At 41.7% G+C, this 18,222-nt stretch overlaps 1 protein-coding gene across 5 annotated transcripts in view; it reads left to right on the forward strand.

Annotated features, from left to right (window-relative positions):
* EML1 (EMAP like 1) overlaps positions 1-18,222 on the forward strand; it is a 166,118-nt gene that overhangs the window by 104,233 nt on the left and 43,663 nt on the right. For all 5 annotated transcript variants that reach the window (XM_046647537.1, XM_046647536.1, XM_046647538.1 and 2 more), the window contains exons 3-4: positions 2,513-2,648; positions 14,374-14,508. In XM_046647537.1, the coding sequence (XP_046503493.1) occupies positions 2,513-2,648; positions 14,374-14,508 (271 nt within the window). The remainder of the gene's footprint in view (positions 1-2,512; positions 2,649-14,373; positions 14,509-18,222) is intronic.

Below are 18,222 nucleotides of genomic sequence, written 5' to 3' on the forward strand. Positions count from 1 at the left end.
ACTCATGGATTTTTGTTTTATACTTTGGGCTGTAATCCAAGGCCACTTTATACTGTTGCTCAAATTGTCCTGCTTTGGCCATTGGAGCTCTTTCAGTTGGCTCCAGGGTTCCTTTCACTTGCCCCCATCAATATAGAGTTTTTGGGTTTTGTAGTTGTTTTTTGAGCACTTCTTTACTTTCTGGCACTACAAGATGCTGTAGGCTCGTATGTTCCCTGCCCCATTTCACCAAGGAGCCCTGGTTCCTTTTGTTGTAGATGGTGTTAGAAAACAAGGGGTGGGCACTGGGCATTATTCCTTTAGGCTCTCTCAGCAGACAGAGCTAGGAATATATGTGTTTGTACTAACCTGTGTGTACGTTTTTTTGTTGTTAGTGCTGTTGAGTCTATTCCGAGTCCTAAAGACCCTGTGTGCAGCAGAGCAGACCCCTGCCCAGTCTTTCTGCACCATCGTCTCACTTGTGGCACTCTATCAGACGCTGCTATTCATAGAGTTTTCATGGCCAATGTTTTCTGAAGTGGGTGGCCAGGTCCTTCCTCCTAGTTTGTCTAGTCTGGAAGCTCCGCTGAAACCTGGATGACCCTGCTGGGGTTTAAAATCCCAGTGGCATAGCTTTCAGCATCACAATAACATGCAGTCACCACCGTAGGACAACCGACAGGTGTGCCGCAGCGGTGAGAGTGTCGCGTCTTAACCACTAGACCCCCAGCACTGGCCTGCATATATGTGCATATCTGTAATTTTACGTCTTAGCCATATCAAGCTAAACATGACTTCATGCTGATGTCTCCTACTCTACTCCACACCATCCGGTTCATTCTAGCCCCGCCCCCTCGCTTGTCTGTCACCTCCCTCTCCAACAGTGAGGAACCTGGCCCCTGCCATCCTCCACGCATTGACTTAATGGTTCAATTCTGGTATTCGTGTATGGTGATTTCAGAATTGTTAACCCCTACCCCCATGGGAAGCAACTTCACTAACTAGAACACAGTGCTTATGTGCAGTTCCTTTTGTAGTCTTGCAGTCTCTGCCCATTTCCAAAATTAAGGCAGCATTTTCCTCTCCACCCCCTTCCATGAGGTTTTGTCATACATTTGTAAAATGGTTAGATTTTTTTTTGTCACAGTCTGCGTTCCATCATGAGGTTCCCCATCTCCTAAATGATTTTTATTTGCATACATTAAGTTTCACTCTTTGTGCTGTAAGAGTCTGTCGGTTTTGACAAATGCATAGTGTCACGTATCCGCCACCACAGTGTCATACAGAATAGTTTTACCAGCCTAAAAAATCTCTTATGCATCACCTGTTCAAACACCATCCCCCATCAACCTCTGGCAACCACTCATCTCTGGTTTTTGTCTCTAGAGTTTCCCCTTTTATAGCACGTCATGGAAATGGAATCATACAGTGTGCCTTTCAGACTGGCTCCTTGCCCTCAGCAGTATGGATTTAAGACTCGTCGATGTTGTTGCATGGATTGGTTCACAGAATCATATTCCACTGTGTGGATGAAGCACAGTTTGTTTATCCACTCGCCAATTGACAGACATCTTTGTTGCTTCCAGTGTTTGGCGATTATGAATAAAGTTGCTGTAAATATCAAATGCAGGTTTTGTGTAGACATGAGTTTTCAAATCAGTTGGGTAAATACCTAGTGTCACACAATTACTGGATTATATGGTAAAACTATATTTAGCAACTTCCACGCTGCCTTCCAAAGTGGCTGTACCATTTTGCATTCCTGCCAGCAACGAGTGAGTACTCCTGTGGCTCTGCACCCTGGCCAGCAATTGGTATTTTGTCTGTTTTTTGGATTTTAGCCACCCTAATAGGTATACAGAGATATCTCATTATTGTTTTAATTTGCATTTCGCTAATGACAAAAGATGTTGAGCATCTTTTCATATGCTTATTTGCCATCTGTATATATTCTTTGATGGGGTGTCTATTCAGATCTTTTGCCCATTTTTTTAATTGGGCTGTTTATTTTCTTACTGTTGAGTTTTTAAGAGTTCTTTTTATATTCTGTATATAATTTCTTTATCAGATATGTGATTTGCAAATATTTTCTCCCAGTCTATGACTTATCCTTTCATCCTCTTAACAATATCTTAACCAGAGCAAAAGTTTTTAAAATTTTAATGAGCTCTAAGCTATCAATTTTTTCTTTCATGGATTGTGCTTTTGCTGTTGTATCTAAAAGCTCACCACTGAACCCAAGGTCACACAGACTTGCTCCTGTTTTCTTTTGGAAGTTTTATAGTTTTACATTTTACACTTCGGTCTGTGGTCCATTTTGAGTTAGTTTTTGTGTAAGGTGTGAAGTTGGCGTGTAGGTTCGTTGTTCCAGCATCTTTTGTTGAAAATCTCCATTGAATTGTCTTTGCACCTCTGTCAATTCTGCTAGCATTTTAAAATTGACGTCCTTTCTCTTTCTACGCATCTTAAGTTCTGTAAAGAGTTATTTTGACAAAGGGAAAAGTTCTCACTTCCTTCTCTGCTTGTCTTACAGCAAGACCGCTGGTGCAGACCTTGCCTTTAAGACCCACCGTCAACAATGGCACCGTGTTACCAAAGAGACCCAGCGGCTCCCTGCCATCCCCCTCGGGGTCCAGGAAAGAAACCGCTGTGCACGCAGCAACCAAAAGGTAGGTGGGAGGTGCCTTCAAGGAACTCTCAGAGCAGCTCCATCTCAGGTTGTAAAACAAGTATTACTTTTTATATGACACTTTACAACTTCTCATCTGAGTTAAAGCTTGTAAAAGTACAATATTTGGTGTGTTGCCATAATGGAAACCATATAGATTTATTCTTCTGCTTTTTTTAGATTTAATCATATTGTCTTTGAAATCTCATTAGCTAAAACCACATTGTGCTGTTTTGTACTTTTACTTAAAGTTCTTTTTGAAATAAAGAATGGGAGTCTAAACGAGGCAGAAATGAATAAGCTGTTCCAAGGTCTGTACTTGGCACATAGCAAAGTTCAGATTGCCACGCTTAAATTTTTGCCGAGCTTCAATTTTTATCTATGAAATTTGGATAAGCTCATACTTTTAAATTGTGCCTAACAGTGGAGTTCCAGATACTGATGTCTATCAAAGCATAGTTTGCTCTTAACTTTTCTATAATCTCATAATTGTCGTATTAAAATTTTATATATGTCAGGCCACTTTTCGAAATTTTTAGGTTCTGGAAAATTAAATACCTGATGTAATTTAGCACAGAAAGCCTTAAAGAAATTCTTCTGCAACAGTGCCTCACAGGCTTGTTATAAGGACTTGTAGAGCTCATTAGAATACTAAGTGCCTTCTGTGCACGGGGTGTGAAGGTGCCCTGCCGTGCGCCGGGGAGACCCAGCGGGCTTGTGAGATTTGGTGTTGGGTCGTGACGCGGAATGAAGAGGTAGCGATCCCGTCTTATCTTTTAAATACATAGTGTTTATACATAATGGCCTATCCTTCACCAAGCACATTTTCATTGTGTTTCATCAGATAGAGTTTCACGCACTTATTGTTTATGAATGTCAAGAAAATTGATTTTGCAGGGCTTTTTAGAACTTTCAAATGAAAATTCTTGGCCTCATTTTCATACCTTGTTTGAATCATTGATTTGTAATCAACGCGAAATGACCTCTGGATCCTAATTAGCAGCAGTAGATGTCGGCTTTTATTCATCTAGATGTTGTAAGATTGACAAGACTAACTTTCTTTTAAGATTTAGGTTGCCATCTGTTATGACTTTCTTTTTACGGTGGTAAAAACAGCACAATGTGAAATTTACCATCTTAATCGTTTTGAAGTGTCCGGTTCAGTGGTGTTAAGTATATTCACATTGTTGTGCGGATCTCTATAAATTCTTCGTCTTGTAAAATTGAAACTCTCTACCCGATAAACCTTAATTCCTCCCTCCAGCCCTGGGCAACCATCTTTTTCCTTTCTGTCTCTATGTTTTTGATTACATTATATACTTCATGGGAGTGGAATTATACAGTATTTGTCCTTTTGTGGCTGGCTTATTTGCTTAGCATCATATCCTCAAGCTTCATCCCTTTTGTAGCATGTGACAGGATTGTTTTCTTTTTTAAGGCCGCATAATATTTTGTTGTGTGCATATACCACATTTTCTTTATCTGTTCATCTATTGATGGGTATTTGGGTTGCTTCCACCTCTTGGGTATTGTGAATAATGCTGCAGTGAACATGAGTGTGCAAACATCTCTTCAAAATTCTGCTTTGAATTCTTTCGGATATATACTCAGAAGTGGATTGGCTGGGTTATATGGTAATAGTATTTTTAATTGTTTGAGGAACCTCCATAACGTTTTCCATAATGGCTGCGCCATTTTACATTCCCACCAACAGTGCACGAGGGTTCCAATTTTGCCTCATCCTCACCAGCACTTATTTTCTGTTCCTTTGATTGTGGCCATCCTAATGGGTGTAAGGTATATGATATCTCATGTGGTTTTGATTTGCGTTTCTGTTATGAGTGGTGATATTGAGCATCTTTCCATGTGCTTGTTGGCCATTTGTATTCTTCTTTGGAGAAATGTTTCTTCAAGTTCTTTGCCTATTTTTCAATCAGGTTATTCATTTTGTTCTTATTGTTGTTGAATTGTAGAGGTTCCTTATGTATTCTGACTATGAACTCTGTATCAGTTCTATGGTTTGCCAACATTTTCCCCCATTGGATCTGTTGCCTTTTCACTCTACTGATTGTTTCCTTTGAGGCACAGTTTTTCAGTTTGATAGTCCCATTTGTCTATTTTTGCTTTTGATGTCCTATCCAAGAAATCATTGTCAAATTCAGTTCCCTGAAGCTTTTCCCCTATGTTTTCTTCTGAGACTGTTATAGTTTTAAATCTTATGCTTAGATCTTTAATCCATTTTGAGTTAATTTTTGTATATGTTGTAAAGTTAGGATCCAACTTCATTCTTTTGCATGTGGATATCCAGTTTTCTCTACCCCATTTGTTGAAAAGCCTATCTTTTCCCAATTCTGTAGTCTTGGCACCCTTATCAAAAGTCATTTGGCCATATATGCAAGGGTTTATTTTCTGGGCTCTCTATTCTGTTCCATTGGTCTATATTATCTGTCTGTATGCCAAAAAGATAGCACACCATCTTGAATACTGTTATTTTGTAGTATGTTTTCAAATCAGGAAGTGTGAAACCTTCAACTTTGTTCTTCTTTTTCAAGGTTGTTTTGGCTATTTGGGGCCCCTTGAGATTCCTTATGAATTTGGGGATGGTTTTTTTCTATTTCTGCAAAAAATTCCATTGGGATTTTTTTTTCCTCCCCCAATCCCCCCAGTACATAGTTGTATATTCTAGTTGTGGATCATTCTAGTTGTGGCATGTGGGACGCCACCTCAACATGGCCTAATGAGTGGTGCCATGTCCGCACCAGGATCCGAACCCTGGGCCGCCAAAGCAGAGCACACGAACTTAACCACTTGGCCACAGGGCTGGCCCCTCCATTGGGATTTTGACAGAAATTGCATTAAATCTATAAATCACCTTTGGTGATATAGACATTTTAACAATATTGAGTCTTCCAATCTGTGAACATGGGATGCATTTCCAGTTATTTATGTCTTTTATTTCTTTTAGCAATGTTTTGTAGTTTTCTGCATACAGGTCTTTCACCTCCTTGGTTAAGTGTATTCTTAAGTATTTTATCTTTTTGGATGCTATAGCAAATGGGATTATCTTCTTAATTTCCTTTTTGGATTAGTCATTGTTAATGTATAAAAATGCAACTGATTTTTGTGTGTTGATTTTTGTATCCTGCAACTTTGCTGAAATTATCTATTAGTTTTAAGATTTTTGTGCGTGGAATCTTTAGGGTTTTCTATGTGTAAGATCATGTGATCTGCAAACAGAGATTGTTTTACTTCTTCCTTTCCAATTTGGATGCCATTTATTTCTGTTTCTTGTCTAATTGCACTGGCTAGAACTTCTGTGTTGAATAGAAGTCTTGAAAGTGGGCATCCTTGCCTTGTTCATGATCTTAGAGGAAAAGCTTTTAGTCTTTCACTGTTGAATATGATGTTAGCTGTGGGCTTTTCATACATGGCTTTTATTATGTTAAGGTAGTTTCCTTCTATTTTTAACTTGTTGAGTGTTTTTAACATGACAGGGTGTTGAATTTTGTCAAGTGCTTTTTCTGCATCACTTGAGATGATCATGTGATGTTTGTCCTTCGTTCTGTTAATGTGGTGTATTGCATTGATTGACTTTCATATGTTGAACCACCCTTGCCTTCCAGCTGCGAATCCCAATTGGTCATGATGTATAATTCTTTTAATGTATCGTTGAATTCAGTTTGATAGTATTTTGTCAAGGATTTTTGTATCAGTGTTCATCAAGGATGTTGGTGTATAGTTTTTCTTGTTATCTCTTTGTCTGGTTTTAGTATCAGAGTAATGCTGGTCCATAGAATGAATTGGAAGTATTCACCCCCCTTCAATTCTTCGGAAGAGTTTGAAGAGGATTCGTGTTAATTCCTCTTTAAATGTTTGGTAGAATTTTCCAGTGATGCCATCTAGTCGTGGGCTTTTCCTTGTTGGCAGATTTTTGATTACTCCTTCAATCTCCTTCCAATTATAGATCTGTTAAGAGGTTTTATTTCTTTATAATTCAGTCTTGGTAGGTCCTATGTATCTAGGAATTTATCCATTTCCTCTAAGTTATCCAATTTGTTGGCATATATTTGTTCATAGCAGTCTCTTATAATCTTTTTTATTTTTGTGACATCAAGTTGTAATGTCCCATTTTTCATTTCTAATTTTAGTTGAGTTTTCTCTCTTTCATTCTTAGTTAGTCTAGCTGAAGATTTATCAATTTTATTGATCTTTTCAAAAAAAGAAAAACAACTCTTGGTTTCATTGATTTTTTCTATTGTTTTTCTGTTCTCTATTTCACTTACCTCTGCTCTAATCTTTATTGTGTCTTTACTTCTGCTAACTTTTGGTTTAGTTTGTTTTTCTTTTTCTAGTTCCTTGAGATATAAAGTTAGGTTGTTGATTTGAGATCTTTCTTCTTTTTAATATAAGTGTTTAGAGCTGTAAACTTCCCTCTTAGTACTGCTTTTGCTGCATCCTGTAAGTTTTAGTATTTTTTTTTTTGTTTTCATTTGTCTCTAGATTTTTTCCTAAATTCTCTTGTGTTTTCTTCTTTGATTTATTGGTTATTTAAGAGCAAGTTGTTTAATTTCAAGATTGACTTTTTAAAGCAGCAAACAGTGAAAAAATGAGATTCTTGTCCTTTATTCTTGAAGAAAATAGAATTTTATAATTCATACCATATATCTGGAATTTAAATAAAAGCAAAAATGTTTTCAGAGCAAAAAAATAAAAGTAAAAATTGACATGTGCACCCAGTGCTGGGGCCCAGTGGTTAAGTTCACGCGCTCCACTTTGGCGGCCCAGGGTTTTGCGGGTTCAGATCCTGGCTGCGGACATGGCACCACTCATCAAGCCGTGCTGAGGTGGTGTCCCACATAGAACAACTAGAAGGACCTACAGCTAGAACATAGAACTATGTGCCAGGGGGCTTTGGGGAGAAGAAGGAGAAAGAAAGAAGATTGACAACAGATGTTAGCTCAGGTGCCAAACTTTAAAAACAAAATTAAAATGTAGATAGAATTCCTAGCTTTCAGTTCACTTCATGAGAATTTATGTCCAGCATTCTTGCTCTCTGATTTTGTAGGAGTTTCTCTGTTTGGTCTTTGGTGTAGTACAATCCTGCCCTTCACTTAATAGACTTTTTATGGTTTTCTTAGACCTCGCAGGATTGTTTGGCACGATTGTTAGAATTCTGGGCAAATTGTGTTTTGAGTTCAAGTATTTGAAATATTTATTCAGGGTCGGATTAAGGCTGGAGATGAGATTTCTGAAACTGACCGCAGGAGTCAGGCTGTGCTGTAGAATCTAATCGATACTTTCCCGCAGGATGTGAAAACACAAGGAGGCATTAGTGGGCACTTCAGCCCTCTTTAAATCAATGATGATGGTAGAAATCATTTTTGATGATAATAACGCCTACCAAGTGCCAGGTTTTCAATACCATTATCACTAATCCTCAAAACAGCCTTGCAAGGTAGATTTTATTATCCCTATTTTGCCAATGGGAAAACTGAGGCTCAGAGAAGTGAAGTAACATTGCCAGGGTCCCACAGCTGAAGAGTGGGGAACATGGGCTCCAACTCAGCTGGTCTGAGTCCAGAGCTCACACCCCTTTCGCTATGCTGCGCTGCTTCCCACAAAGGTTTCCGGGTCAGCACTTACATCTGCTCATAAAAGTGCTTGATGTGATTCCCATTTGGAAATCGTCCTTCTTGTGTGCTCCACCCATCTGTATACTGCTTGTTAGAAGCAGTGATGTTCTAAGACACCACTGTGAGTGCTATCAGGAGTGGCAGTCAGGAGTGAGAGGTCTCTCAGAGAGATTCCTGGCACATTGCCCGTCCAAAAGACACAACTGCCCATTAACAAGGTTGCTGTGAGCAGAGGCCTGGGTCCTCTGCCCCCTTGTCAGCCATATATGAAAGGGCACAGGGGCAGTGATGGCTCTCAGTAGCATTAGGAGGAAAGGAAAGAGGGAGGGAGAGAGGGAAGGCAGGCAGGCAGGAAGGAAGATTACTAGTAGCCATCATGTATGTGTGTGTATGTGTTTATATTAAACAGTAACCTTCCTTCTAGAAATATTCTAAGTCCTCTGTAGACTTTTTTTTTAATTTACAAAACAATCAGGTTGATTCAGCTGATAAGCTAAAGTCTAGCAGCCAACTGGAAATCCATGGTTTTCTAGACTGAGTGTCCAAGCCTCTTCGTTTTCGATTTAGAACGCAGTAATTCATTTATTTTGTTTCTCTGGCTCTTATGAACGTCCATGGACGTGAGTCCCCATCCACTTGGAAGTCAGAAACCCAAACAGTAGCATCTAGTTGTTACTCCTCGGTGAGGTTCCTAGAGATGTCTCATTAGGAGGGAATTTTGAAAACAGAAAGAAGCAAGCTGGGCATTATGAATATTAGGATTAAAATATCTTCCCAGCCATCTCAAATATGTGTACAATCATGTCGGAATTTTTCTGTAATCAGAGTTCCAAATGCACTGAGGGAGGGCATCCTTGGGGTATGGATGGTATATGTTTATCTTCTCTTCTCTGGGGTTTTTCAGCCTAGTGCTTAAGAACAAAATCCTCTTTGGAAACTGTCCAGCACCCAGTGGTTGTGCTTTGTGTTGCCAATTAAGACTTCGACCGGGGGCCTGATTTGGAATCCTTGGGAAAAGCTTTGCTTCCATTAGTCAAAAGAAAAAAGGCAGAAAATCTGGGGAAGACGTTGTAGGTCGTACCTTGCTCAGTGGGGATGCTGAAGCTGACGATGGAACAGCATTGCCAGTGGCTCAAATCAGAGACAATCACTCATTCTTCCCGCTCCTCAGTGGAGCTTTACAATAGGGAGAGTGGGAAGGAGGGAGAACAGATGAACAAAACTGGTACAAAAAGAGAGCATTATTTTAAAGATGCTCTGCTCCAAGTGTACGATCGGATGGTAAACAGCTATTGCTTCCAAACAAACAGCTGACAGTCCTTTGGAAAAATAGAACCACTTGTATTAGAAATACGGCGTTTGTAAATGCACCAGGGTCAGTGCTGGTCGTGTACATGATTTAAACAGTGGAAAAACAAAATCTGCTTTTAGTTGTTCTTTAATTTTGTTCCTAATATATTTATCACTGAGAGCCGTTGAAATATAGGTGTGCAATTCATGTTTCGAGTCTGCTCTCAGTAGCCAAATAGAGATGGGAGTGTTGTGTGACCAGAGGAAGACGAACTGGCACCCACCCCTTTCTCAGAAGTTAAGCAGGTTTCTCTGAGCTCAGGCAGTTGGCTTCATAAGGTAGAAAAAAACCTTCTTTTGACCTATCAGATTCTCTGAGACCATCAGTGTTCTTAGGAAATGACTTGGGTTTTGCCACAAAGATGTCTTTAGACAGTGAAAGACAGGAGCGTTTCTTACCTGTTGAAGTGCACGGTCTCTGTCTGTCAGAGTTATCTCATAACTTGCAAGACAAAAGCCACGTTGGTCCTGGTCCCATGTTGATTCCCCAGTGCTCAGCACAGCGCCCAGTGAAGGGTCGATGCCTAATGAGTGAGTAATTGTTTTACTGCAGCGTTGGTTCCCCCAGCCGTCGTGACAAACAACGTCATCAGAAAATCCCTGGTTATGCATAAGAGCTACCTGTGAGATATCTGTTTTCTTGATTGTGAAAGCTTGGGATCTTTTTGCAAAATTTTGGAAAATGAATTCTTGATTCCAAATCACATAATGAAAGAAAGACATAATTGTAGCTTATTATGCTTAAAGTTACTCTCTAACTATAAGAAGAAAGATTGCCGCTCTTCTGGTCAGCTGTCTCCATCACAGAAATTTTATGATGTCTAAAATTTAGTTTAAATTGGCAAAAACCATGAATGCTTATGTAATGTAATGGCAGGAACCGTCACATGGGCATCACTTAATGATGGAAGCCCGTTCCAAGAAATGCATCGTTAGGCGATGTCGTCGTTGTGCGACCATCATAGAGTGCACTTACACAAACCTAGATGGTGCAGCCTGCTACACGCCTAGGCTGTATGGGACTGACCTCACGGGACCACTGTCGTGTATGCGGTCCGTCATTGTGACCGAAACGTTGTTATGACTATATTTGCAGAACTTAGGGGGTTTTGGGTTTGGGAGTAGGAGTAGACAACAGAAGGGAAAAGAAGAAATGATGGTACCCGTGCATTTGTACACCAAAAATACTTTACTTGCCTTAAGCACTAAAAAATGTAGTACGCTATTGTACGGTCTCTCACAAGCCAGTACTTCTGCCACTTTCAAAACCGAGAGTATTATTTTTCACGCTGTCCAGAGGGAACATACCTTCTTTGATATTCTGCGCTGGATATTTAAGGAGACGCCTCGCAGTGAGTACACAGTACTGCTCCCTCCGGCTGCCCTTCAGCTGCGAATGTTTGTCTTCAAGCTTTATTTTCTGTCCTTCCTTCTTAGTCCTACTAAATCCTCTTTAATTCATAAGAGCTCTTGGCTCTCAAAAGGAAATGTCTTGTTTTTTCCATGTATACGACAATAGTAGATTTACAAAAAAGCTTAACATTTTAATGCAAATGTGTGAATGACAGATATCTTGAAAGAGCTGTGATGGATGATGCCGGAGTCTGTATATGCGAACCAAGATGTTTTTCCATTTTGCTGTGTGGTGTGTGTGCTGTAATTTATTGAAGTTTACCGAACGGTTTTTCCACGCTTTGATTCTTGTTCTTACGTTATTCTGCTTTGTTTCCGTGCCTCTTGCACATAGATTAAACAGGTCTCTGAGTCCTCTCAGTGCATGCAAAGTGCATAGATCCACATCCAGGTGAGGGCTGCTTGGGCTCGCTCGGTAACCCCAGCGGCTTCTGCGGTACTTTACTTCCCTTTTAACACAGTAGCTTAGAGCTCTTAGCCAACATCTGCTGCTGATCACGTCTCAAATCATGGAACTGTATTAGTTATTGACATTGATTAGATTTTTAGAGGTTCAACAGGTCCTTAAAGCTGCTGTCCTCCCGTGTTTCATCAATTGCCGGTGGCCTTCATTAGGAAGCCCAGTAGAGAGAGCAAGGGGTGAAGTCACCTCTGGTGACTTGCTCTGTCCCTGAATTTGCTTCCTAATCTGTAAAATAGGGATAGTGATACTTTTGCGGGGGATTTGTGAGGTTTAAATTAAATAATATGCTTAAAATGCAGAGGCCTCAGTGTAAGTGAACTGCTGCTGCCACTGCTGCTGTCACTGATGTCCCTGTTAACTCTTCCAGCCACCAGATTGAGTGTTAATTATTAGAAAATGGGTTAATGTTTGATATAATTGATTCACAGCCATGGTTTTTCACCTCTTTAAGGGTGCTTTATACAAGTCTTTAAATTGCCGTGAACTTGCCGTGAACTCCCGCAAGGACACCCTGGAGGCGATGCTCCCAGTGGCCCCACTCCCAGGACTGCCAGCTGCCGGGGCCGTGTGCGTCAGAGCCTTGTGCTAGATGCTCAGCAGAGAGAGAGCCCGCTAAGATACATTAGCTTGGTGTTTTTTGTTGTTGGAAGATCTTGAACTTTAAGCACAAAGGGTTTCTATAACTTTTAGACTTCAGTCCCAAATTTCAGAAATGTAAAGCTCTCCCAAGATCTATAATTTCCTTGTCTCCAAATTGAGTGTTCTGAGAGTTCCCATTTTAACCTTAAGGCACACCCAGGCAAATCCCGGCTGTAAGATTCTGGTGCTGTAAATTCAGAGCTTCCTCAGTTAGCAAAAAGTATATTCAAATCATCGTGATTATGGTCATTTTATGTATGTTTGCTGACTCAAAGAGTGAGATGGTTTTTCAAAAGCCAGTACACTCTGCGGTTTTTAAAAACAAGGCTAAGAGATTATTTACTTAACAATTGGAAGTTGCAAAGGAAAAGGGACTGAAAGTTGGCCTGAAGGAATGAATAGACAATGAGGAAAAAGAGAAGAAAGGAAGAGAGAGTGGTGGTTACTAAGAGGAGCAGTGGCTGGAGACAGCGGGGCCCTCCATGTGTGAGGCCTTCCCACGTCCCATGTCATCTACTGATGAGAAATGAGGGCACTGACACTCAGCCCAGGGACACTAGTCTTGCTGTCACAAGTTCCTCTTTCCTCCTGACTGAAGTTTGGTTCCGTCTCCCACCTGCCCCGGAAGCAGTGCTCACTGAAGCCACCTGAGACTTCTTAATCATGGTCCTCCCCTCACCTCCCCTCTCATCCTCTCTCTGTAGTATCCAGCAGCCTTAACAAGTCCTCGCACATTTTCTCTTGTCTCTTCCCACCACCCCCTCCTCATTTCCTCCTTTCCCAGCCTCTCCAGGTTTCTCTGCTACCTCAGGCTCCCGTGGCAGTTGCTCAACCCACGTCTTAAAAAATTCCTCTTTTCCTGGGGATTCTTTTCATTCTCATCTTCTCTTCTTCCTCAACTGGCGATTTCCTCCACATCCGTGGTTCAGGGCACCAGCGGCACAGCTCCTGTCCTGAGCCCATTCACAGGCTGCAGGGCTGGAGACCTGCATCGCACCCACCGGCACCTCGACTCTGCGTCCAGACCAGACCCTCGCTGGTCGGTGCCTCCTCCCGTGGCCCCAGCCCTGGAGTGGCAGCACCACCACCCACCCTCTCTGTCTTTCTTCCCCACAGAGCAGGTGCTAAATTAAAGCACCTCGTGTCTCTTCCCGTGAAGGGTCAAAGTGTGACACTCCCGTTTATGTATTCATTTATTTCATCCTTTCACTTAATAAAATGTATCAGGCTTCTGTATAGGCCCTGCAGAGTATACGAGAATGATAAATGAGATTGGATCTCAAGCAGCGTGTGGCCTACTGATGAGATAAACTTTGCAGGGATCCCTGCAATACGGTTACGTGCTCCAGGAGCAGAGCCATCGCCCTGCAGCCCCCGCCCTGGCTGTTTCCCGCTCAGCCCTGGGAATTACCTGTGTACACGGCATCCCTTTTCCTCCAGCAGGCTCTTCCCTGCTGTGTAATTACAACACATTCCAGCCACTCATTTTCTCTCTCCCGGAAATTCATAGTCTTCAGGAAGTCTCCCCCCGCCCCAGGCTGCCAACCACTCTAGTCCTGGTTAGGCAGAGGGAAGTAAGTGCTCGCATGGGCGCCACCTCTGAACAAGGCATCTTACATAGGGTGGAATGTTTCTGTCATTACCTGGGGCATGCTGTTTGTGTTTGTCCCATGTGTGCCTGTAGACCAGAGCTCTTCAATATCAACACTATTGACATTTGGGGCTGGATCATTCTTTTCCGTGGGGGCTGTCCTGGGCATCATAGGGGGTTGAGCAGCATCCCTGGCCTCTACCGCCTAGATGCCAGTAGCAGCCCTCTCCCCCTGATTGTGACAGCCAAAAATGCTCCAGCCGTTGCTGAATGTCCCCTGGGAGGCAGTCAGCCCTGGCTGAGCACCACTGGGCTAGACTGAAGCCTGCTTCAGGGCGGGGTCACTTCCCTTAAGCCGCTGGAGTGCTCTCACACAGTAGTGGGGGTCTTACCTTTCCGTGTCCCCTGTGACTTTGAACTGTACTAATTGCCACAGTTACAAAGGCAGTGAGCAGAGGCACTGATTCCAGGTGCCATTCCAGAAAGTTTTTTGACCTCTATAGGTAGGAATTTAGAGCCCACTATCTTTTAAATGTCCACGTGGAAATAGGATGTTCCATGTATATATTTTTACACTCAGCAGTTAAATAAAATCACACCGTTAAGGCTTTCATTGTCATTTACATCTCCCTTCTAGTACCATCAAGAGGACCAGCTCTTCTGAACGAGTGTCTCCTGGGGGTCGAAGGGAAAGCTATGGGGATTCCAAAGGAAACCGGAATCGCACAGGATCCACGAGCAGTTCTTCCAGCGGCAAAAAGAACAGTGAGAGGTAAGGGGCGTCTTATCCCTGGGTCCTGCTAGGCAGACATTTTGTTGCCTCTTGTCCCCAAAGATGAGTCAGAAGATCCCCTCATATGCACACAAGCTAGGAGCTCTCACTGGTGCGTGGGCCTTCTCCCGAGACCATTGTGGGGGCAAATCAGCCACGGAGGCAGCTGCTGGTAACAGCACACACCAGTTACTGTCCAGGCAGAAAAAAGAACTTGAGCTCCCAGCACTCTTGTATGGGCAGAAGTGGTTCTGAGAACGTGCTCAATGCCAACTTCATGGACCGTGGGAAGCCGTTCTGAATTTCCACGTGGAGCCCTTTATATGTCCAGGACATCCTGCTGCCATTTTAAAATTCCTTTTAGTGGATTGTTCAAGTTTGTCAGGAGTATTTTCTAAGATAGACTGGTAAAAAGTTGTAATTTTACGATTTGTCGGAAACTATTTCTAATATTGAGCTAGCGCCAGAAATAGAGACCATTTCCTTTCTGGTGTCATGAAATACATTTACTTCTAATTTTGAATTTTTCTTTAAGGTTAGTTATAATGGATTACGATAAATATCTATGAAACTGATAGTAACATTTTATTAGTGAAAGCTAATTCCTGGCATTTTAATGGCTTGTTTTCTGTTTAGGAACGTCTCGTGTAGATGAGATCAGTGTCTCTGTGTATATCTACCTGACGTTGTACTTTATTCTTGCTTTTTAGACGTTGTGCTTTAATTTTATTCTCTCTATTGAGCAAGGCTTAGGAAGGAATTTCAGCTTCACTGGCTAAACTTGTGTTTAGTTTTTTGTGTTTTTTTTTTTTTCCAAATGTTCATGTAAGGAGAAGGCTTAGTCATAAAGCAATTGACTCCAACCCACGGGCTGTAAAAATTCCAAGTTTGTAAATCCATTCTGATTCAGTCCTGTAAAGGAAGCTTAAACTCTTTTTCAGTGTTACTGCTAAAAGATAGCTTTTGTAGAAAAGATGCCACTTCTCACACCTCTAGCAGGGCAGGCGATCTCAGAAACCACTGACATGGGGCTCTGTCTCCTAATTTAGACTATTAGTGCTTCTTATCAGAAGATTATGCTAATTGGGTGATAATACCTTGGAAATAAGGCCAAGTGGTTACACTGGCAACAGAGCGTGAGTCCTGGGAGAGTCGGTGTGGTCTTTAGGCTTCTCTGAATTCAGGGTGAATTTGGAAGTTGACCTGAAATGTCTAGATCTTGGCAGTTCTTAAAAACTTGGCTCCTTCTCTGCACATCTGATTTTTATTAAAAATTTCCAGAAAGGATCTGCATTGTGCAAACTCCAGATCTGTTTTATCTTTTAAATCCTATGGCTTTGGTAAATGGGCTGGGTAAATATTTCCATAAGACATATTTACAAAGGGTTTTTTTTTTTAAACACCGCAGTAGGAAATTTTGATTTGGAAATGAAGGACTGGGAAAATTTACTAATCATTTTCTAAAAATAATTCAAGCAATTAAACATGTCCATTTAAAAGTAAATTCTTTGTCTCGTCAGAACGCAGACATAGTTGAGGCCAACGCAGCACCGAACTGGCTGACTTGACACACCTAGGGAGTTTCAGAGAGTCCCTCCCTTCTCTTAGGTAGTTGCTGGTACTGACAGACACCTCTGGGGGCCCTTGGGAGTAACAGCAGCAGTAACTCAAACAGAAAGAAGCGATGGAAGTGAAGGTGAAGTTGGTGATGCAGTCGCTGCCTGGCCCTTTTCCTTGATTCTTCCTCTCCAATGCCATGTGAGCAGCCTGCTCTTGGCTGCCCTGACCTGGCGCGGAAGCAGAGCTAGAGCCTCGCTGACCTATGCCCAGTCTTCGGGACTTGAAGCATGCAAAGAAAGGGACGAGGAGGTGGCCCCGATGTAATTCCTCTTACACATTATGGTTATTTGTTGGTCTCAAGATAGGTGGTCTCCTCCCCATCGTTCACTAGTATTTGTCCTTGGTTCCAGGATGCTGGCTTCCATTTGTCCGTGGTTCCAGTATGCTGGCTTTCATTTGTCCATGGTTCCAGGATGCTGGCTTCCATTTGTCCTTGGTTCTAAGATGCTCGCTTCCATTTGTCCATGGTTCCAGGATGCTGGCTTCCATTTGTCCTTGGTTCTAAGATGCTCGCTTCCATTTGTCCGTGGTCCCAGGATGCTGGCTTCCATTTGTCCGTGGTCCCAGGATGCTGGGCTTCCATTTGTCCATGGTTCCAGGATGCTGGCTTCCATTTGTCCATGGTTCCAAGATACTGGCTTCCATTTGTCCATGGTTCCAGGATGCTGGCTTCCATTTGTCCATGGTTCCAGGATGCTGGCTTTCATTTGTCTATGGTTCCAGGATGCTGGCTTCCATTTGTCCTTGGTTCTAAGATGCTCGCTTCCATTTGTCCATGGTTCCAGGATGCTGGCTTATGTTTGTCCTCAGTTCCAGGATGCTATCTTACGTTTTAAGAGATCATCCTTGTTTGGTTACTGTAGGCAGCAAGACGTAATGGAAAAGGCATAGGCTCTAGAGTAAAAGAAAGAGCTGGGTTTGTAAGCCAGTTCTGCCACTTAACTTCTCCCAGCCTCAGTTTTTCCTCTGTGAATTAGGGATTTTATGCCTAATTCCCTTGACTCTTATCAATGAGCTAACTGGTAGGAAAACACCCAGCATAGTGCTTGGCACTCAGTAATGGGCATCATCGTCGTGAGACTAGTTATGAAGTGAGGCCCATGTGGAGCAGAGAAAAATGGTTTGCAAGACTTTCCAAAATTCTGATCTGTGGTTTCTCCTCATTTGTAAGATGAGGACATTAGATGACGTCTGAAGTTATTAGTCTTTTTTCTGGTCTGACACGTGTTAACTTACATCCATGTAGGTGATGCAGTCCTGTGAGTACAACCCAGATTTTGGCAAAATCTAAAAGGGTGGGAGGAATAAAGCATTGTAAATCCTCGTGGGTCTCATGGTTTTGACGTCACTTCAGAAAGCTGGTCTGCAGCTGGGTGTGATGCCCAGGAAAGCTCATCAGAATGCCAGTGAGGGAGGGTGCTGGTGCTCGAGGGGTGGCTGGATCTGTCCTGGTTTGTAGAAAAAGCAAGTCATTCACACATGGCAGTGCTTGAACTTGTATCGATCACAGACTATTTGCTCTAAAGCTCACAATTACCACACACCATGTGCAAAGCTGTCGTTAGCACATAGGGCACTTCTGCAAAAAGTTTAAAAAGGCTCCTCTTACTCAAAGAAAACAATTCCACACCACATACGTATTTCTCAATAATAATAATTACATCAAATATGAAGCCACTCCGCATAGACTGTACAAATCTTATTGTTGAACATGAAGTAATAGTGTTTTTGAGGTCCTAAACATTCACATTTTCTAAGATACACTAATTTATTTTAAAATAATCACCTTTTTCTCTCATAGAAATCGAATTCTTTATGATAGTTGCAGTCTTCTTGCTCCCATATCTCATTTTCTTTGGAAATGGTCGCTAGATTTGACAGTCTTTCTTGTGACGTTACAGACTTTTATCTTAGAATATTTTAAAATACTTTACTTGTAACAAGCCACAAAATTTTAACGGCACTTAATCTTTGCACTGACAAAACTTGCATAAGAACAAAAGCAATATATGGCAATGTAATATTTACTTTATTGTAATATTGATGGTAAATTAATATTAACAGTTGTGTAGTGATTTGTGTCATAATGAAGTA

The sequence above is a fragment of the Equus quagga genome, chromosome 20, assembly GCF_021613505.1.
Source record: "Equus quagga isolate Etosha38 chromosome 20, UCLA_HA_Equagga_1.0, whole genome shotgun sequence".
NCBI classification, from domain to species: Eukaryota; Metazoa; Chordata; class Mammalia; order Perissodactyla; family Equidae; genus Equus; species Equus quagga.